The sequence below is a fragment of the Oncorhynchus clarkii genome, chromosome 10 (assembly GCF_045791955.1).
Source record: "Oncorhynchus clarkii lewisi isolate Uvic-CL-2024 chromosome 10, UVic_Ocla_1.0, whole genome shotgun sequence".
Taxonomy (NCBI): domain Eukaryota; kingdom Metazoa; phylum Chordata; class Actinopteri; order Salmoniformes; family Salmonidae; genus Oncorhynchus; species Oncorhynchus clarkii.
Genome location: NC_092156.1, coordinates 35,413,600 through 35,435,310, shown reverse-complemented (window position 1 = coordinate 35,435,310; position 21,711 = coordinate 35,413,600). Strand labels below are relative to the sequence as shown.

The following is a 21,711-nucleotide window of genomic DNA, read 5'->3' as shown; positions in this document are numbered from 1 at the left end:
TACATATAAAATGGCTAAAACCGTATGTAAACATTATTAAAGTGACCCAGCGATCAATTACTCTATGTACATTGGGCAAAACCGTCTCTACGGTGCAGGGTAAAATACCGGGTGGTAGCCGGCTATTAACCGTGACTACGGACAGGGTACTGGGCGAAGGCCGGCTAGTGGCGACTCTTTAACATTCTTATGGCCTGGAGATATAAGCTGTTTATCAGTCTCTTGGTCCCAGCTTTGATGCACCTGTACTGTCTCCTAGACCTAGATGGTAGTTGGTGAACAGGCTGAGGTCATTGATGATCGTCTTGGCCTTCCTGAGACACCGGTGATGCGTTGGGATGACTGCACCACCCTCTGGAGAGCCCTGCGGTTTTGGATGGTGCAATTGCCGTACCAGGCGGTGCTACAGCCCAATATGATGCTCTCAATGGTGCATCTGCAGAAGTTTGTGAGGGTCTTAGGGGCCAAATTGAATTTCTTCCGCCTTCTTCACCACACTGTGTGAAGGCACCATTTCAGGTCGCAAGGGATGTGCACACAGAGGAACTTGAAGCTTTTGAGCCACTCAACTGCGCCATGTCTGTGGATGGGGGCGTGCTCTCTCTGCTGTCTCCTGTTGTCCATGATCAGCTCCTTCAATGGGGGCGTGCTCTCTGATGTCTCCTGTAGTCCACTATCAGCTCCTTTGTTTTGTTGCTCTTGAGGGAGCGGTTATTTTCCTGCTATCACTATGCCAAGGCTCTCACCTCCACGTAGGCTGTCTTGTCATTGTTGTTCTTCAGGCCTACTACTGTTGTCATCTTTAGCACACTACACAAAGGTGTCTTCAGATACCATAACATTCACAACTTTAAGTTAAAATGACTACTGATACAACTTCTCTCTTCTGCCAGTATTTACTATTTATTTCAGTAATTTACACACTTAAGTTGGCTGCTTTCAATATATGTGGGAGATTGATCATTCAAGCAGCTTTTCCTATGTTGAACATTTGAGAGAGAGAAATATCCTCCATTACCAGTATTTTCATTCACAATGTAGCAGAGTGTAATGTCTGAATATCGACTTAACTGCAATGTATATTTCATACAGTAAAATGTATTGCTTAGTCTACAGTGATCTTGTATTACATTATGACTCACCTCATTCACAAGTGTAAACTAGAGTCAGATGAGATTAATTTCTTATAACTGGTTGAAATGCATATAAAGTGTGACAATATTATCAAACCTAAATTAAACCAAAGCATCAAATAGGCATGGTCTTCAGACCCATTCTCATTGGCTCCGAGAGATGGACTCATATGACGTAAAGTTTCCGGGTTAGTCTCTTCGTTGGAGGTTACTGTCGGTCATTCATCCTGACGCGGTCCTGCTGACGTCTCGGTTTCTGAGGTAAGTATACTAGCTAGGGAAATGGCTCAGTAAACTGCTAGATAATCTGTTATCATCATCTTATTTACATACATGTGGCAATATTTTATAGTATATTTTTTATATCCAATGTAAGAAAGCTATCTATGCCAACTTCATTCATATATTTGTTTATGATGATGCGCCTATGGTATCTGGCCAGCGCACGCTGCCTCGCTAGAAGCCACAATGTGACATTTTTGTTGCTAGTATGTTTTATTTGCTAGGCATCCGACAAAACGTCATAGTAATTTTCTCGGACATGTCGTTTACATTTTTATTCAGCAACGACACCTATTCATGTCAAATACATGAAGCACATCATGGGTGTCTTGCACAGTGCCGCGTGGGTCTCAGTTTTCAAACATCATATTGGAGTATAACAGTTGCCCGTTTTTTTCCCTTATAGATATGTGAACAATGATCGTACATTTGTTGGGATTAATAGCACGACTTTCAGATACGAAACTATGTCAAGGGAGTTGATAGAGATTACTCTCGGTCAGACACGGATATGGCTTCACTCACTGGATATTTTTTTTTTAAAGTATATTTTATAGATGTCCATCTCAAAGGCATGTAACATTTCCCAATTGTATACAACTAATGAACGTTTGAACAAACTATTTGATGTGGGTTGTATACAAGTTTATATATGGGTTATATATACACCACACGTGATGGTGATATGGTTTATTCACCAAGAACAAAATGTGATATCGATAAATTAATTTGCAGTACCAGTCCTAATAACAGGAGAGAGAATGAATGCAAAGTCTGGTGGGCACACTTCAAATCAGTCATCACCCTAAATTGTTTTGATCGGGTGTTTGTGTTACAATTCGTACTGATGTTTGATGTAGACTTGTGTTTAAAGGCTTGAGCTACAGTACAAGGCTTGTATTGCTAGTTTTGTATATTTCTGGCATGTGTTTTTATAGACACAGCAGTAGCATTGATTATCCTTTCTTACAACACAGCCTTGCTATGAGTCTTGGTCACACGTTTCATGCATCACACAGTATTCTTCAGTGTGTGAAAGGTCATTGACATCACCTCAAGGTGAATGTATTTACCAATTACATGCTTTTACGCAGTGGTGTAAAGTACCTAAGTAAGTCTTGTCCTGTTGTCCCCTCTATGACTGTAGAGAGGAATCTCATCACTTCCTGTCCAATACAATCTCCTATTGGATTAGAGCAGTTGTGGGTGGAAGCAGGAGAATGTATGTTAGCTCTGAGTGCAGCTGAGTTTACCAAAGAGCTGAGACTAGGGGTGAAGAATCTACAGTCGTTTTGTGTACAATAAACATTGTCTGGACTAGGCTATTTGTTCAGGAAAAGAGGAAGACCTGTGTTTTGTTAGCTTGCCTTAGAACAGTAGGTAAGGTAACCAATTTCTTCTCTTGTTCATTCTCTCAAAAGGGTTGCATTGTTTCGGGCTGCTCTTCACCGGTGTAGTGTTTTTCAGAAGTGTGTGCATGTGGTCTTTCCTCTGCCAAATGCATGATGCTCTCCCACAATTCTGATTCTGTTTCAAGGGCTGATATACCTGATACCTGCCTTTTTCTAATGGATATTTGAAAGTGGTAGGAAGATATTTTTTCTCTCACTGAATAAAAATATTGATTGAAGAAGGAATTTGTCCTGGCTAATTCCTTTCGGAGTTGTTATGCCTGAGTGTTCTTGTGCCTATGTAGTAAATGGAATTAGGCAGATCAGTGGCACTTGAGCACGATAAGCACTTGAGCCTTCATTAGTACATCAACAGGGACTGTCTGGAGGGATGTCAAGTGACAAGCATTTCATCATCAGGGCAACATAGCAGATCATGATGCAAGCATTACAACATGAAAAATTGTACAAGTTCTGATTCTGTCGAGGCATGCTCAGCTGCTAGTTACAGTAGCAGCAGTAAGATCAATTCGATAACCTTTTCAATGGAATGTAGGTCTTTTGACACTGTGTTCCTCTGATGTCAAGCTGACCTCCATTAGGCTACATTGTGGCTCTCCATTGTATTATATGGTTTGATATGGTTCGGTCTAAATGTTTTACTGAATAGTGGATATAAAGAAGAAGATGGACTTGAGGATAGGGCTCAACTCTTTATTTTCTTTGTTCAGGGCTTAAAATACAATTTTTGTTTAGGCTTGGATAAAGTCGTGAATAACATTCTGTGACACTTTTACACTTTCTAGTGTGCTGGTATTGCTCTTGCCAGTTGCCATCTTAGAATCTTGCGCAATGAAATAATGTGCTTACATGGCTTACATGGAACCTGCTTTCGATATACTTGTATTTCCTTTATTTTGGCAGTTACCTTTAGGTCCAAAGGGTTGCCAAGTGGCACCAGACATTTGGTAAAAGCAAAATAAGAAAGTAAATTAATGCATTACTGATATTACTTACATGTTTAAAATATTTTACTAGTAAAAGGTTAAGGTTTCATGTAGGCTATGCTGTCTATCTCCCATTTAACTTAACCTAGCCTAACCTCTTTGGCTTTATAACCATTCTGCTGAGCTCTGTCTTCTTTGTATTTCAGTCTTTTCATTTAGGCCTAAGTCATTCTCAAGGGGTATTTTCCTAGGGTAGGCCTAGTGGTTAACACGTTGTGCCAGTAACCGAAAGGTTGCTATTTCAAATCCCACATCCGATAAGGTGGGAAAATCTGTCGATATGCCTTTGAACAAGGCACCTAACCCTAATTGCTCCAGGGTCGCCGTTGATAATGGCATACCCTGGCAGTGGCCCCAACCTCTCAGGGAGAGTTGGGATATGCAAAAACACATTTCCAATTCACACGTGTATAATAGGGCAAATATAAGCACCCAAATTGTTATTAATATTATTATTTATTTATTAAAAACTTGTTGCTCATTCTGATTATTCTATCTTATAATTGTTTCTCCGTCTTAACCAAGGCACCACCAATTGGCATAAATAAATACAGGTGTTCATTCAGCTTTTTAAAACACTGACCTAACATTCTTCCAGTGCAAGGAAATGATTGCACACTGCAAGCATCAATTATAGATAAGGTAAAAGATTGTCAAATCTTAAGTAACATTGACCAAACATGGGCCTAGATGTTTGTGTACAGCTGCATCAGCCATTGCAGTGCTCCATTGAAACTCAGCTATTTTGTCCAGCAATATAAAAACTATAATGATATATATAAAATGCAGATAGGTTTTGATGCATTGGAATATATGCTTTGACATCAAATCAAATCAAATTTTATTTGTCACATACACATGGTTAGCAGATGTTAATGCGAGTGTAGCGAAATGCTTGTACCTGACATGAAACGCATTCAAAAAGCCTCTGAAAACAAATAGTCATTCAGTGTGGCTTGTCTATAAATTAGATTTTGCATTATGCACAGTGCATACTTGTGGCTACTGGCTAGCTCCTAGCTGTAGTGCTTCAATATGACTAACATGATTCTCTCTCTCTCTCCAACTCTCTCTTTCTATCCATTTTTTTTCCTTCTTCCCCTATGCTGAACAATTCTCGACCAATCACCCTTCTGTCTATAGAGCTAGCATCACAGACCTCTTGTGTCAAGCCTTTCCATTGAGTCGTCTGGGTGCATGTGCTGCTACCTGTCCCATCTGTAATTACTGTACTGCCACCTGCCGTGGCAATCTTTCCACGACCTGAGAGCTGAACCGTCTGAACTCTCCTTGAAGCAGACACTTCTGCCTCGAGTCTCTCTTTCTCTCCACTTCTGCCTCACCTTCAACCATGATGTTCAAAGTTGACATGCATTACATAGTCTTCTTGCCTGTGTACCTATTGATGTGGCTGTACACTCTCATCACGTTTATCCCATGGTATTTCCTCACTAATGCTGGGAAGAAGAAAGCCATGGCCAAGAGAGAGAAAGCCAAGTCTACCACAGGCAAAGCAGAGGGCCCCTATCGTTGTGTGGAGAACGTTGACAACCTGGCCCGGGAGGACTTTGAGGGAAAGGACACTCTAGACAAGCTGTTTGAGCATGCAGTGCAGCGCTTCGGCAACACAGACTGCCTGGGTACCAGGGAGCTCCTAAATGAGGAGAACGAGACGCAACCCAGCGGCAAGATCTTTAAGAAGGTAGAGTGAACACACACACTCCATCGCACCAGAAACGAATGAGAGTGCAGTGAAGGTTCTGTGAAATAAGTTACTTCGGTTATGTGACCTGAAGCAGGTTTGTATAACTTCATATAACATCTAACTGTCCTAGATTAAATCCCCTCTTGTGGAGTAATTGAATCGAATGTCATAAACATTTTCACAGGAAATAACTTGATTTGACTCTCCAGTGGGATATTTTCCCCAGTGAACTGAAGGCCCTTAGTAGAACTAACCCTAATAGCCTGTTCCTGTGCTCTCTCCTCTGCTGCAGCTGATCCTGGGGGAGTACAGGTGGCTGTCCTATGATGAGGTGGACCAGATCATCAGCCATCTAGGTAGTGGACTGGCAGCCCTGGGCCAGCAGCCCAAGAGTACCATCGCCATCTTTTGTGAGACACGGGCAGAGTGGATGATCACTGCACAGGCCTGCTTCAGACGCAACTTTCCATGTAGGCATTGACTGCAACACATATCCCTGTTTAATGATGTAACACTAGCATATAAAGTAATAGAACAGTAAGATTTCTGATAACATTGTGCTGTGTGTTTGCATTTAAACAACATGTTTGGTTGTGTTGCAGTGGTCACGCTGTATGCCACCCTGGGGGAGGAAGCGGTGGCCTTTGGGCTTAATGAGTGTGGGGCCACACACCTGATCACCAGCGCAGAGCTACTGGAGACTAAACTCAAGGTTGGAGATATTAGAGATATTAGGGGAAATTAATGGTTCACATTCCAGCCTAACTACACACTACTGTTCTCAGCTCCTCTCTCAGTCCCTTTGATATTTTAAGTAGAAATTGTGCACGAATATTACATTTTAAAAGCCTATTATATTAAATGAAGTGTCCTTTAATATAGACCACATGGATAATTCAATACATCTGAATAAAGGCTTGCTAAAGTGACAAAATGATACATTTTGCCACGTCCCTCCGTCCACCCTGTGCCACGTCTAGGAAGATTTCAACTCATGGAATCCTAACATTTCAACAAGTTTCACCATCAGCCCTAGTTATTTCTGTTGCTTTGATAAAGTCCCAGTGATTCATTTAAGCGTTTTCCTCATTTTAAGGTGAACCCTATTACATGAACTGAACTCTTGTTTTAATATGGTGAAACTATTACTTAAAGAAAAATGTTTAAAGAAACATTGAACATCTAATAGTCACCGTGTAATAGCAGGTGAGCTGGTTCTACTCTTTTTGGCAATTTTCTGATGTTTTGTGGTGGAAAACTGAGCGGGTCGAGCAAAACACGTCAACCCTGTTAACATTAGATAGACTAGAGATGTTTTAGCAATGTTTTTTGGGGGGGTTGAAACTTGCATTCAATTTCCACTCAGTGTTGCACACAAGCTTCCATTCCCCCTGTCACGAGGGGCTTTATGGCTGATTTAACATGAAATCACCAACCCTGTTACAGTCAGCCCTGTTACTTTATTTGGCCCTTACCATTGTAATGTTTGTTATTTAATTAACCTCTTTTTAATGAATTTGAATATGTGCTCTTTATTACAGAATGTTAAAATTAGGAGAAATCCAAATATGTTTTTGTTAAACCAAGTTACACTTCTCAAAAGGAATGACCCAGCTATCTTTTCAGACGGGATGGGTGTAATCACCTCCGTAGGTGAAGGAGGAAGTTAAAAAGACATGGGGTGTTTGTGTGTGAACTGAGATGTGTTGTTCACCTGAAAAACAAACCCCTGATATCATCAACTTGAATGAACCCTAAAGGGCTGAGATTACTCATGTTCAAAGTCATGCCAAATAATGATGTCTTTCTATGTGTCTGACAGAATGTTTTGCCAGATATGCTCAACCTGAAGCACGTTATATATGTGGACAACAAGAGCATCAGCCGGACGGGCTACCCTGAGGGCATTCAGATCTACAGCATGCAGGCAGTACAGGAGTTGGGAGCCAAACCTGACAACTGTAGGTGAAAACACATCAACAGCACTTTTCATATACAAAACACAGGTCACACTGTTGGGTCACTGTTTAAGGACACCCTGTTATGTCAAACAGTGTTTGCACTGAAACATATGTGGCCCAAATGCCATTGTAGAGATTGTAAAATGTATAAGCAGCTATAAAAAGTCTGATGAAGTATAATATGCACATATGCTGGAAGTTTAGTTTCCCACTGCGTAGTGGGAAACTGGCTTGGACATACCATTTATGTTCTAAGTATTATTAAGTGACGTGTGCTCCTGGCAGTGAGTGTAGCTGTGCAGCGCCCCCAGCCCACAGATCTGGCTGTGGTCATGTACACCAGCGGCTCCACAGGACGACCCAAAGGAGTCATGATCATCCACAGCAACCTGATCGCTGGCATGACGGGCCAGTGTGAGAGGATCCCAGGACTGGGGTGAGCAGAGCACTCTACTGCAGCGCCTCTATCAAGTGTATAACCAACATTTAACTAGGCTAGTCAGGTCTCTGCGTCACATTCCCATGTCAGACACAATGTTTTGAAACAGCAGACAAACAGTGTAATGTACTGATGATACCCTTGCCTGAACATGTTTAATCATGCACTCTTTTGACTGAACTTGATAATTAGATAAACAGTATTGTGGAAGTGCATAACCACTGTGGTGCAGGGTTACAGATATTGATGATGTAAAGTGCTGTCTCATCTTCATATTGCTAAGTTATGTTTGTGTCCATGTGCAGGCCAAAGGATACCTACATTGGCTACCTGCCTCTAGCTCATGTGCTGGAAATGACTGCTGAAATCTCATGTATGACGTATGGCTGCAGGATTGGCTACTCTTCTCCACAAACACTCTCTGACCAGGTAATAGACTCAGCACTTTGATCTAAAACGATAGAATTGATCATGCATATTCCAACAAAAAAAAAGTTTTTTGCAATGTTGGCAACATTCTGTTATTTTGATATCTTCTCTTTTGCAGTCAACAAAAATCAAGAAGGGCAGTAAAGGAGACTGCTCTGTGTTGAGGCCTACTCTGATGGCAGCTGTACCGGTAAGAACAAGCATCCTTCCTTAAACTGTCTGCTTATCGCTGATGTGTTAGTGTTCTATGAAAAGGCTCCGTTAGAGATTTGTAGAAGTCCGCTCTAGAGGACATCTTCTAACAGGTTATGTTTGCTCTTTCATAACTATCCTGCAGCATTGATGTCCTCTGTAGAGGGTGGAAGCCGAAATATAAGATGTTTATCTGTTATCTGACAGGAAATAATGGACCGCATCTACAAGAATGTGATGAACAAGGTGCAGGAGATGAGCTATGTGCAGAGGACTCTGTTTAAACTGGGCTACAACTACAAACTGGAACAGATCAAAATGGGCTACGATGCCCCACTCTGCAACATGTGAGTACACAAGGACACACACACACACTGCAGCATGTTTCTATCTACCATACACAATCCTGTGACATGCACATAGCTATAGGTCAGATCCCTGATACAAGATTAGTGCATAAATCAAATGTAATTGGAGACATGCGCCGAATGCAGCAGGTGTAGACTTTACAGGGAAATGCTTACTTATGAGCCCATTCGCAACAATGCAGAGTTAAAAAACGAAGACAAATATTTGCTAAAAAAACGAAATAGTAACGAGGCTATATACGAGGAGATAAAGATAAAGGAGGTCAATGTAAATTGTCCGGGTTGCCATTTGATGAACTGTTCAGCAGTCTTATGGCTTGGGGGTAGAAGCTGTTCATCTGAGATGATGGTGTTGATGTGAGCCATGACCAGCCTTTCAAAGCATTTCATGGCTTCAGATGTGTGTGCTACGGGGCGGTAGTCATTTAGACAGGCTACCTCTGGAATCTGTGTATTTTAAGTGTGCTGTATGTATGCTTGTGTGTATTTTGACTGGTTTTGGAGGAAACCATATTTTTGTGTCTGCCAGTCAATGCTGCTTATCAGATATCAGGGTGTCCTTCTGACTGATTAGGGGTGATTACGAAATAGCTCTATTTGATATCAGAGTGAAATTTCATCAGTAAACATGAACTAATGGTTAAGGTCGATGTTGATTTCCTTCCTCTGTCCTGTCCGTCAGGCTGCTATTTAAGAAGGTGAAGGCTCTGCTGGGAGGGAACATCAGGATGATGTTGTCAGGAGGAGCGCCCCTGTCCTCCGCCACCCAGCGCTTCATGAACATCTGCTTCTGTTGCCCCGTGGGACAGGGCTATGGCCTCACAGAGACCTGCGGAGCAGGTACCATCACAGAGGGTGAGTCAGGGCAGGCACAGGCATGGACTACTACTACTGGGGTCAGGGCATAAAATGAACACCCGTCAAATGCGGGTAGATTTTGGTATTGGTGGGTAAGAATGTATATTTCACCAGCCACATTGGTGGGTGGTCAATGTGCAGTGCTCTACAGTGAAATCATTTGCGAATAAAAATTGTAAAAAGTCCAGGATGAGCACATGTGGAGTTAGGGTTAGAAAACTGCTGCAGTAGCTGTTTTCAAAGTATTTCTTCGGTTTTGTTTCATAGCTGCTAATTGCATGAAGACATAGGAAACCTGTATATCCCACCTCGTGAAAAAAAAACATTGCCTGGCAGGGGCGCTGTGCTCTATGAGTGAAGTGCTGATATATTAATTTTTGGAGGCGCTGCGCACTTGCATACAAGTTTGTCTAATTTACTCAAAAGTCTACAAAGTAAAGTGAGACTTTGTCCTTGTGTTTCTTGGCTATTTACATTATGTTCACAAGCTCGGTTGTTTTTAAACATTAGTTTGAGTCTGTTGCTTCAACTAATAGCAAAGAGACGCCCTATCCTAAATCTCACAGACACGTGACAGGACTCGAGTGGCCACGGTACCACTGTAACCTCCCGCCCTTAAAGGGGCAGCTGAACATTTTGATCCTGATATTTTGATTGAAAGACTCGGGTCACAAAATATTTACTGAAATTGAGTAATAAACCACGGTACTTCTTACTAATACATTTCTTGTTTTAGAAACATTACAGAGCATGATCATCCGTTTGTGTTTGTTTTTTTATGTAATATTTTGGCTGGCAAAAAATCAGAGTGGCAGGTAGATGTTTTAATCGTAGTAGTAGGTGTAGGAGAATGGTGGGCGCTCTGTCATTTGAGAATCTTCACCATTGTGTTTTTTGTTAGGAAATTATACCTATGCATGCTATGGCAGTTTTGGGCTTTAGCCAAGACAGGTATTTGAGAGCATGCTATTTGTCAGGCTTCTTTTTTAGCTATTGAGTTGCCCTGAGATTTTCATGTCTTTAAACACATATACTCTGAGGTAAATGTCTTTGTTCAAGCACCAACCTGTGAAAGGTTCTGTGATACTGGGATTGTTGATGGCAGAGGAATTGCAGCTATACTAAATATAACTATTTTACTTCAATCGGCTTTGCTGTTTAGGTCACACAGGTATTTGTCACTTTTCAGTCCATTCTGAATGTAGAAGGATACGCTATGCAGCAGTATTTGAGTGTGAAACATTTTGTCAAATGATGCCAAATAACCACTGGGGCCGATAAGGCCATATCATTTAACAGGACCTCAGGACATTGTTTCTGGGAACTTTCTTGGAAGGCAGAGGACAATGTACAAGCTCTTAGTTTAAAAACAAACACAATATTATATTTGATAAAAAATGTATTATGTTTGCTATGATTTGATTTTCCTCATAGATCAAAGCAGTGTTGAAATTGTGTGCCTCCGATCTTTGGTCAGTCTGAAGCACAAGTACGTCTGTCGCTTCATGCCCCAGATGTGCATGAGCACTGATGCTTATTCTTTAATAAGAAACCTTGATTTGAGAAATATTCAGAGTCTGGTTTTTAGCCCTTGGACCATGCCTCAGGACTACCTGGCATGATGACTCCTTGCTGTCCCCAGTCCACCTGGCCAGTTTCAACTGTTCTGCCTGCGGCTATGGAATCCAGACCTGTTCACCGGACGTGCTACCTGTCCCAGACCTGCTGTTTTCAACTCTCTAGAGACCGCAGGAGCGGTAGAGATACTCTTAATGATCGGCTATGAAAAGCCAACTGACATTTACTCCTGAGGTGCTGACTAGCTGCACCCTCGACAACTACTGTGATTATTATTATTTGACCATTCTGGTCATTTATGAACATTTGAACATCTTGGCCATGTTCTGTTATAATCTCCACCCGGCACAGCCAGAAGAGGACTGGCCACCCCTCATAGCCTGGTTCCTCTCTAGGTTTCTTTCTAAGTTTTGGCCTTTCTAGGGAGTTTTTCCTAGCCACCGTGCTTCTACACCTGCATTGTTTGGGGGTTTAGGCTGGATTTCTGTACAGCACTTTGAGATATCAGCTGATGTACAAAGGGCTGTATAAATAAATTTGATTTGATTAGTGGGCTGGGTTACAGCCTAATACTGGCATCAAGTATTAAACTCTACGTGGTGTCTTTATTTATCTGTGATTGTGTGTTTTCACTCCAGTTGCAGACTACAGCACTGGGAGAGTAGGAGCCCCCCTCATCTGCTGTGAGGTGAAACTACGAGACTGGGTTGAGGGTAAGACAGTAAGCCTATAGAAACACACACTTATTTATGAACATTTTTGATAAAGTGTACTGCACTGTTGAGGAGAGCTTGCAAGTAAAAAATGTACTGTATTGTTTACACCAGTTTTCAAACCTTTTCAGCAGGGACATAATTTTTTTCCCGCCATAATTTCTCAGGACCCCATTTTTTTCCCCGCCAGAGTTTCTGGCGAACACACCCAAAATCAAATAACACCGCCTTAAAATCTGTACATTTTGATTTTCACATCAACAAATATCGTTTGATTCATTACATTTTCATCTCTCTAAGAGAACCAATACATACAGTGCCCTCAGAAAGTATTCATACCCCTTGCCTCTTTCCACATTTGGTTGTTACAGCCTGAATTTAAACAACAATAATTCTCACCCATCTACACACAATACCCCATAATGACAAAGTGAAAACGTATTTTTGGACAATGCAAATTTATTGAAAATGAAATACAGAAATATCTAATTGACAGAGTGAAAAGAAGGAAGCCTATACAGAATAAAAACTATTCCAAAACATGCATCCTGTTTGCAACAAGTTCTAAAGTAAAACTGCAAAACATGTGGAAAAGCAATTCACTTTTTGTCATGAATACTAAGTATTTGTTTGGAGCAAATTCAATGCAACACATTACCGAGTACCACTCTCCATATTTTCAAGCATAGGGGTGGCTGCACCATTGGCCTCATGGTAAAAATCCTTGAGCGGTTTCCTTCCTCTCTGACTACTGAGTTAGGAAGGACGCCTGTATCTCTGTAGTGACTGGGTGTATTGATACACCATCCAAAGTGTAATTAATAACTTCACCATCCTCTAAGGGATATTCAATGTCTCCTTTATTTTTACCCATCTACCAATACTATAGGTGCCCTTCTCTGTGAGGCATTGGAAAAGCTCCCTGGTCTTTGTGGTTGAATCTATGTTTGAAATTCACTGCTCGACTGAGAGAGCTTACAGATAATTGGATGTGTGGGGCACAGAGATGAGGTAGTCATTAAAAAAACACTATTATACACTATTGCACACACGTAGTCCATGCAACTTATGTTACTTGTTAAGCACATTTTTACTCAACTTATTTAGGCTTGCCATAAAAATGGGGTTGAATACTTAATGACTCAAGACATCTCAGCTTTTCATTTTTTAAATTAATTTGTAAAAATGTCTAAACACTTTGACAATATTGGGTATTGTGTGTAGGCCAGATACCAAACATCTCTATTGAATCCATTTTAAATGCAGACTGCAACAGAACAACATGTATTAAAAGTAAAGGAGTGTGAATATGATGTTTTCCACATACATATAGTATGCATATGATGGATGACCTGGACATCCTCGTTTAGTAGCTGCCCTGTTTGCCTCCTTTGCTTGTTGTTACCGTATTTGCATGTGGCTCTCATTATGTGCCTTGATTAGTTTCCATGTGGTTAGTTTCTTCCTGTTCCAAACAATCCTTTTATTCAGCTATTCAGCTATTCTTTACCACCATGCCTCACTCTTATCTTCCCACTGTGTTTCCAAGGTGGATACACCAGCCAGGACCAACCCCACCCCCGTGGAGAGATCATGATTGGTGGGCCCAACGTAACCATGGGTTACTATAAGAGCGAGCACCTGAACAATGACTTCTGGGTAGATGAGCAGGGCCAGAGGTGGTTTTGTACCGGGGATGTGGGAGAGATCCACTCTGATGGCTGTCTGCAGATAGTGGGTGAGTGGCTGAGAGGAGGTGGAGAACATCTGAGTAATAACACCAGTGCTCACTGTTCATTGCACAACAGCTGCCTCTCAACACTTTATGACCATGAAGTAATACTGGCATAAACTATTCAAATTGATCTAAACAATGCTAACTGCCATAAAACCTCTCAGTGCTATCCTGCCATATTTCAGTTTTCTCACTGACCCTCTCTGCTTTGTTTGTAGACCGTAAGAAGGACCTGGTCAAACTGCAGGCTGGAGAATATGTGTCCTTGGGGAAAGTGGAGTCTGCTCTGAAGAACTGCCCCCTTATTGACAACATCTGTGCATATGCAAACAGGTAACTCTTCTGTCTACTTTATTATACCACATACACTACTGGTCACTTAGAAATGTCCTTGTTTTTTAAAGAAAATCACATTTTTTGTCCATTAAAATAGCATCAAATTGATCAGAAATACAGTGTAGACATTGTTAATGTTGTAAATGACTTGTAGCTGAAAATTGCTGATTTTTAATGGATTGTCTACATAGGCGTACAGAGGCCCATTATCAGCAACCATCACTCCTGTATTCCAATGGCACGTTGTGTTAGCTAATCCAAGTTGATCATTTTAAAAAGCTAATTGATCATTAGAAAACCATTTTGCGATTATGTTAGCACAGCTGAAAACTGATGTGCTGATCTTAAAGAAGCAATAAAACTAGTTGAGTATCTGGATCATCAGCATTTCTTGGGTTCGATTACAGGCTCAAAATGGCCAGAAACAAAATCCTTTCTTCTGCTACTCGTCTGTCTATTCTTGTTCTGAGAAATGAAGGCTATTCCATGCGAGAAATTGCCTAGAAACTGAAGATCTTTTACAACGCTGTGTACTACTCCCTTCACAGAATAGTGCAAACTGGCTCTAACCAGAATAGAAAGAGGAGTGGGTGGCCCCGGTGCACAACTGAGCAAAAGGACAAGTACATTAGAGTGTCTAGTTTGAGAAACAGACGCCTCACAAGTCCTCAACTGGCAGCTTCATTAAATAGTACCCTCAAAACACCAGTCTCAACGTCAACAGTGAAGAGGCGACTCCGGGATGCTGGCCTTCTATTTTCAATGACGGCCTAGGAACAGTGGGTTAACTGCCTTGTTCAGGGGCAGAACAACAGATGTTTTACCTTGTCAGCTCGGGGATTCGATCTTGCAACCTTTCAGTTACAAGTCCAACACTCTAACCACTAGGTTACCTACAGTGCCTTGCAAAAGTATTCGGCCCCCTTGAACTTTGCGACCTTTTGCCACATTTCAGGCTTCAAACATAAAGATATAAAACTGTATTTTTTTTGTGAAGAATCAACAACAAGTGGGACACAATCATGAAGTGGAATTGGATATTTCAAACTTTTTTAACAAATCAAAAACTGAAAAATTGGGCGTGCAAAATTATTCTGCCCCCTTAAGTTAATACTTTGTAGCGCCACCTTTTGCTGCGATTACAGCTGTAAGTCGCTTGGGGTATGTCTCTATCAGTTTTGCACATCGAGAGACTGACATTTTTTCCCATTCCTCCTTGCAAAACAGCTCGAGCTCAGTGAGGTTGGATGGAGAGCATTTGTGAACAGCAGTTTTCAGTTCTTTCCACAGATTCTCGATTGGATTCAGGTCTGGACTTTGACTTGGCCATTCTAACACCTGGATATGTTTATTTTTGAACCATTCCATTGTAGATTTTGCTTTATGTTTTGGATCATTGTCTTGTTGGAAGACAAATCTCCGTCCTAGTCTCAGGTCTTTTGCAGACTCCATCAGGTTTTCTTCCAGAATGGTCCTGTATTTGGCTCCATCCATCTTCCCATCAATTTTAACCATCTTCCCTGTCCCTGCTGAAGAAAAGCAGGCCCAAACCATGATGCTGCCACCACAATGTTTGACAGGGGGGATGGTGTGTTGAGATGTGTTGCTTTTACGCCAAACATAACGTTTTGCATTGTTGCCAAAAAGTTCAATTTTGGTTTCATCTGACCAGAGCGCCTTCTTCCACATGTTTGGTGTGTCTCCCAGGTGGCTTGTGTCAAACTTTAAACAACACTTTTTATGGATATCTTTAAGAAATGGCTTTCTTCTTGCCACTCTTCCATAAAGGCCAGATTTGTGCAATATACGACTGATTGTTGTCCTATGGACAGAGTCTCCCACCTCAGCTGTAGATCTCTGCAGTTCATCCAGAGTGATCATGGGCCTCTTGGCTGCATCTCTGATCAGTCTTCTCCTTGTATGAGCTGAAAGTTTAGAGGGACGGCCAGGTCTTGGTAGATTTGCAGTGGTCTGATACTCCTTCCATTTCAATATTATCGCTTGCACAGTGCTCCTTGGGATGTTTAAAGCTTGGGAAATCTTTTTGTATCCAAATCCGGCTTTAAACTTCTTCACAACAGTATCTCGGACCTGCCTGGTGTGTTCCTTGTTCTTCATGATGCTCTCTGCGCTTTTAACGGACCTCTGAGACTATCACAGTGCAGGTGCATTTATACAGAGACTTGATTACACACAGGCGGATTGTATTTATCATCATTAGTCATTTAGGTCAACATTGGATCATTCAGAGATCCTCACTGAACTTCTGGAGAGAGTTTGCTGCACTGAAAGTAAAGGGGCTGAATAATTTTGCACGCCCAATTTTTCAGTTTTTGATTTGTTAAAAAAGTTTGAAATATCCAATAAATGTCGTTCCACTTCATGATTGTGTCCCACTTGTTGTTGATTCTTCACAAAAAAATACAGTTTTATATCTTTATGTTTGAAGCCTGAAATGTGGCAAAAGGTCGCAAAGTTCAAGGGGGCCGAATACTTTCGCAAGGCACTGTATCTACATAGGCCTCTATATTCCATAAAGAAATCTGCCGTTTCCAGCTACAATAGTCATTTACAACATTAACAATGTCTACACTGTATTTCTTATCAATTGTATGTTATTTTAATGGACAAAAAATGTGCTTTTCTTTCAAAAAACAAGGACATTTGTAAGTGACCCAAAACTTTTGAACGGTACTGTAGGTTTTACATTGATACCAAATGCGTTTGTGGTTATGTTTTAGTAGTTATTCTACATGTATCACCTCTAAAACATATTCAATGTGCATGCTCAAGTCTATCATTTTATTTTCTCTTGCTTTTAGTGACCAGAACTACGTGATAAGCTTTGTGGTACCGAACCAGAAGCAGCTGACAACTCTGGCCAATAACAACGGCATAAGTGTTGCCTGGGAGGAGATCTGTAACCACCCAGCCATGGAGAAGGAGGTCCTGAAGGCCATCAAAGAGGTGGCTGCCTCAAGTAAGGCTGAAACCTACTCTGACATATCTTGTTAACTTGACTAACCAGATGGACAATAACCTAGAATTAATAGACACATAATTTCAGTGTGACGAGGGCTTTGCTCATGCCATGCATATCCCTTTTATATTAACCATTTTGCCCCCCCCCCCCCCCCCAGTCAAACTGCAGCGTTTTGAGATCCCAGTGAAAGTGCGTCTAAGCCCAGAGCCCTGGACTCCTGAGACTGGCCTGGTGACAGATGCATTCAAATTGAAGAGGAAGGAGCTGAAGAATCACTTTCAGACTGATATAGAGAGAATGTACGGAGGGAAGTAGAGCCACCATCTGATCTAACCAAAGAACAGTTTCCTTACAACTTTCACCAGTGATGTGTGTCTGAATAATAATAATAATACTATTTATTTGTATTGTGCTTTTCATAAGCGTTATCTCAAAGCTCTACAGAAAAACCCCCACTTGAGTGTAAAAAACATTAGGAACACCTTCTTAATATTGAGTTGCACCACGTTTTGCCCTCAGAATAGTCTCAATTCGTCAGGGCATGGACTCTACAAGGTGTTGAAAGTGTTCCACAGGGATGCTGGCCCATGTTGACTCCAATGCTTCACACAGTTGTGTCAAATTGGCTGGATGTCCTTTGAGTGGTGGACCATTCTTGATGCACACAGGAAACTGTTGTGTGTGAAAAACCCAGCAGTGTTGCAGTTCTTGACACACTCAAACCGGTGCCCCTGGCACCTACTACCATACCCCATTCAAAGGCATTTCAATATTGTTCCTTGCCCATTCACCCTCTGCATGGCACACATACATAATCCATGTCTCAATTGTCTCAAGGCTTAAATATTTTCTTTAACCTGTTTCCTCCCCTTCATCTCCACTGATTGAAATGGACTTAACAGGTGACATCAATAAGGGATCATAGCTTTCACCTTGATTCACCTGGTCAGTCTATGTTATGGAAAGAGCAGGTGTTCCTAATATCTGTACACACATACATTTAGAATCAAGGCAGGTAAAATAGCAATAGTGGTCGAGGTGCGATTATTATTTTTTGCTTCGGACTAGGACTGAAAAAGACACTCTGTAGAAGTGGAATTTAAGGCCCGTTTTAAAAGTTTAGAGTGATGGAGAGGCTCTCAGGTCGTCAGGGAGAGCATTCCATAGGAGAGGGACTAGGGAGCAGAAGGCTCAGTCCCCATAGTTCGGAATGTGTGTAAATGTGTGTGTGTGTATATATGCTCGCGTGTGTTTGCATATGCTTCAAAGCATTATGCCTGTGAACTGTAGAATTGTCGTTCCACACCATCTCTTTTGTCAAATTATGAATGTCAGTCCATAAAGTCCAGCACAGAGGGATCAGCTGGTTAGTTACAGCTATTTGTGTACATGTAGTTGTCTCCATGCTTGGGGGCAATTGGCAATGCAAGTCTTGTATTTGCATTTTGTAATTTGCCTTTGGAATGTATAAAAAATGTTGTCTAAGGGAGTTAAGTGTCATAATGTCTTGTGAATTGGCCATTGTCAATTTTAGAAATTTCCTGTAGCTGTAAGACAGAGTTGGGCAATTGGCGGCCCTCAATGACTAGTGACTCATTCGGGGGGCCCCACTTGAGTGTTAGAATAGTAAAATACACAAGGTGCAATTTCTAAATTTGGTGTGCATCAGTAGTTTTTCTGTTATTCTATCAGTCACCAACAGTCACTCAATTAGCCATGTCAGCTAACAAATTTTAGATTAAGTCTTTCCAGCTTTCTAAACTTGTAGTAATCGTGGTCGAATTCCGATCAGGCACGTGACCAGGGCTCCTATTGATTTAGTTAATCACTCTCACTCAAATACAGTTATAGCTGATTTCAGGATTGTATATCGATTTGCAAAATGTGTAAAATTTCAGGAAATTAGCTTTAAAACTAAAGATTTCTCTCCCCCATAGCAAAATGGTTAGAATTGTGGGAAATATGCTGTAAAACTGTCATTTTTGTTCTCTCTGCCCCATGACAAAATGGTTAGAATTGCAGGAAATATGCTGTAAAACTGTCATTTTTGTTCTCTCTACAAAATGTGTAGAATTGCAGGAAATGTACTTTAAAATGTACATTTTTCTCTTCACTGTCAAATCTTGCTGAGGGCCCCCAAAAGGCTAGGTCTGGCCCTGGCTAATGGAATAAAGTGGTGAGGAGGAGCTTTTTGGACCCATACTCTCCGGAAGTCATTTATCCAGCCAAACTAGCATAGTTGTAGCCAGCTAGTTTAGTCAAATCAAATTTTGTCACATGCGCCGACCACAACAAGTGTAGACTTCACTGTGAAATGCTTACTTACGAGTCCTTTCCCAACAATGCAGAGTTAAAAAGTAAGACAATATTAGTAAAAAGGGAGAACCATGGAAAACAAGCTCTGGACAGGATATAGCTGGGCGAACATGTGCACTAGGCTAGTTCAGGACACAGAGATTGTAGCTTTTATGCCCTAATATCAGGAGCTGGTGGGGGAAAGTTAGATTAAACCATTCAGACACTGAAACGAGTACATCAGATGGCACAAATTTAAGGAGAGCAAATTGATATACAATCCAAAAATCAGCTGTAACTGTCAATAGTAAAACAAAGATTAAAACGATATTTGAGTAAAACTGAATCCATAAAATGAATGGTGAAGTCGCTTCCGGACACGGTAGCGTCCTCCTCACCACTCTAGTTAAACTACTTAACTCTCTTAAGTAAATGAACTGCACAAATGGATTGATTGAACAAATCAGTTGACTGCATGTATGGGTATGGATGTGAGTACGCAGATCCGCAAGCCACTGTGGCCCATCAGGATAAATTCAGAGTTTCTTTGTGGCCCCCACTCCCATCAATGTTGCCCATACCTGCTAACCTACTGGAAGTATGATGAAAATAAAACATTATGCTGCCCCCTAGTGTGCAAGCCCCCACAGTGCTGCTGTATACATTTTCTTGTTCTAAACATAGGTTCACATTACTGCCACATGACTGCTGAGACCCCACAATCCTTCAGGCTATTGCACAAAAATGAAACCTGAGTGTAATTTTGGAAATTTCTGTCACCTGTGCTTGTTTTAATTTTGGTTTTCATGTTTTGAACCTGCTCATGACATTGTCATGGTGACACAACCCAACCCAAGCATGTCACGTTATATTTTGGATTTTTCAGGTACTAGGTCTGGTATGGTGAATATCATTCTTGCTATGTTACAGAATGGATTATCATTTCTGTTTGAAGATAGTCCTTTAGCCTCTATGTTTCATGCTGATCTCTACCGACACCTCTGTTTTTGTATACTGTACAATATTTATAGACTTCGGTTATATGTTTCAAGTCATCTTTATAATGTAATAGTTCTACATTTCCGACCTCTGGATCTGCCAATTTAATAGTCTGTATGCTCTTGAATAATTGTATATTTATCAAGATATGAAATACTCAATATAATTCAATGCAATTTTTTAGATGCTGTTAAATCCAATTGAGTAGCATGTGTAAATAAAACTTGAATGTAAAGATTTTGTATGCATATACATTAAGGTCAAGTTAAATTTTGAGCCATTTAAAAAAAAAAAATGAATTTAATACAATTGAATTGTTTTAAAGGTCAATTGTGCTTCTTGAAACTTTGTGTGGAACGTTGACAAAAATGCTGTGAATAGGCAAGTTTGCTTCAAATGTACAGACATTCAAAGCTAATGAGTTATAGCATTCTGAAGCGTTTTAATGTCACATATAATGCAGTAAGAGGGAATTTATGGTGACGTGACCAACTGAAACATGCAAATGAATGCCAAAAATGTATATTCCAGGATGCATTCATATCATAAAATACAATTTAACTATCCCAATTGAGCCATCCTCAATTGCCAACACATTGGGATAAAACAAAGACACTGTTACAATTAGCCATGATACGACTCTAATCCATTATGTCATATCACGGCCCTGTTCCAATAGGAGTGAGAAAGGTCAAAAAGCCACTACATGTTTTTTGTCAATGTTTTATAATTTTTTACACTCAGGGTTAACTATGCATCAACCAAGAATGCACTGCAGTAGTAATTATTTTGAGAACATGTCATCTTATGTTAATTGTGAAGCACTTATCTTCATTGGTTTATATTGATGTTTTGTCAGCTCATTTGTATTATTTATAAAAATCTGTTACGTGTATGAAACAATGTGTGATAAGGGATGGGCAGTGTGTACATTCTGGTGAAGTCATTTTCTGTACATGTACTTTTTATATGAATATATTAAAGCTTTCTGCCCACTGTAAAATGTTTTTTATTATTTGAATAAGTGTCAGACTAATATTAAGTATTGTTCAATGATATACAATTAGGTTCACTAGTTTATATCTACCACATTATTTCACAGTTCTGTAAAGAAAGAGAGATTCTCCCTATCATTGGAGCAAGCTTTGCACATCTTTCAACAAGGATAATGACTGAATTTAAACCATGCCCAAGGTATGAGGTGATGAACGATTCTGGTTCCTCATTTAAATAGGTATTGTAGGGCTCACAGCAAATGTAAATCTTTATTATAATGCTCACTTGGAGTCATGGCAAGTAACAGAAAT

General features: G+C 40.6%; 1 protein-coding gene across 3 annotated transcripts; it reads left to right on the top strand.

Annotated features, from left to right (window-relative positions):
- Positions 1 to 1,353: 1,353 nt before the first annotated feature.
- On the top strand, positions 1,354 to 20,641 carry LOC139418357 (long-chain-fatty-acid--CoA ligase 4-like). Of its 3 annotated transcripts, none has more exons than XM_071167749.1 (15): positions 1,354 to 1,394; positions 5,282 to 5,515; positions 5,811 to 5,988; positions 6,121 to 6,230; positions 7,341 to 7,479; positions 7,765 to 7,915; positions 8,224 to 8,347; positions 8,466 to 8,537; positions 8,747 to 8,886; positions 9,590 to 9,762; positions 11,982 to 12,056; positions 13,606 to 13,794; positions 14,010 to 14,124; positions 16,950 to 17,107; positions 17,268 to 20,641. In XM_071167749.1, the coding sequence occupies exons 2-15, from the start codon at positions 5,288 to 5,290 to the stop codon at positions 17,423 to 17,425; spliced, it is 2,010 nt and encodes a 669-aa protein (XP_071023850.1). In that variant the 5' UTR covers positions 1,354 to 1,394; positions 5,282 to 5,287; the 3' UTR covers positions 17,426 to 20,641. The 3 variants fall into 3 exon arrangements, with proteins under 3 accessions (XP_071023850.1, XP_071023851.1, XP_071023849.1); XM_071167750.1 differs by having other exon boundaries at positions 1,378 to 1,394; positions 5,279 to 5,515; XM_071167748.1 differs by lacking the exon at positions 1,354 to 1,394 and having other exon boundaries at positions 4,936 to 5,515.
- Positions 20,642 to 21,711: the final 1,070 nt, after the last annotated feature.

What these genes read in the sequence shown, in the direction of transcription:
- LOC139418357 (XM_071167748.1), top strand. Translation starts at nt 5,165, where the DNA reads ATGATGTTCAAAGTTGACATGCATTACATAGTCTTCTTGCCTGTGTAC. An exon ending in GAGAGGATCCCAGGACTGGG is followed by an intron (nt 7,916 to 8,223) that starts GTGAGCAGAGCA and finishes GTCCATGTGCAG; the next exon opens with GCCAAAGGATACCTACATTG. An exon ending in AGCAGGTACCATCACAGAGG is followed by an intron (nt 9,763 to 11,981) that starts GTGAGTCAGGGC and finishes TTTTCACTCCAG; the next exon opens with TTGCAGACTACAGCACTGGG.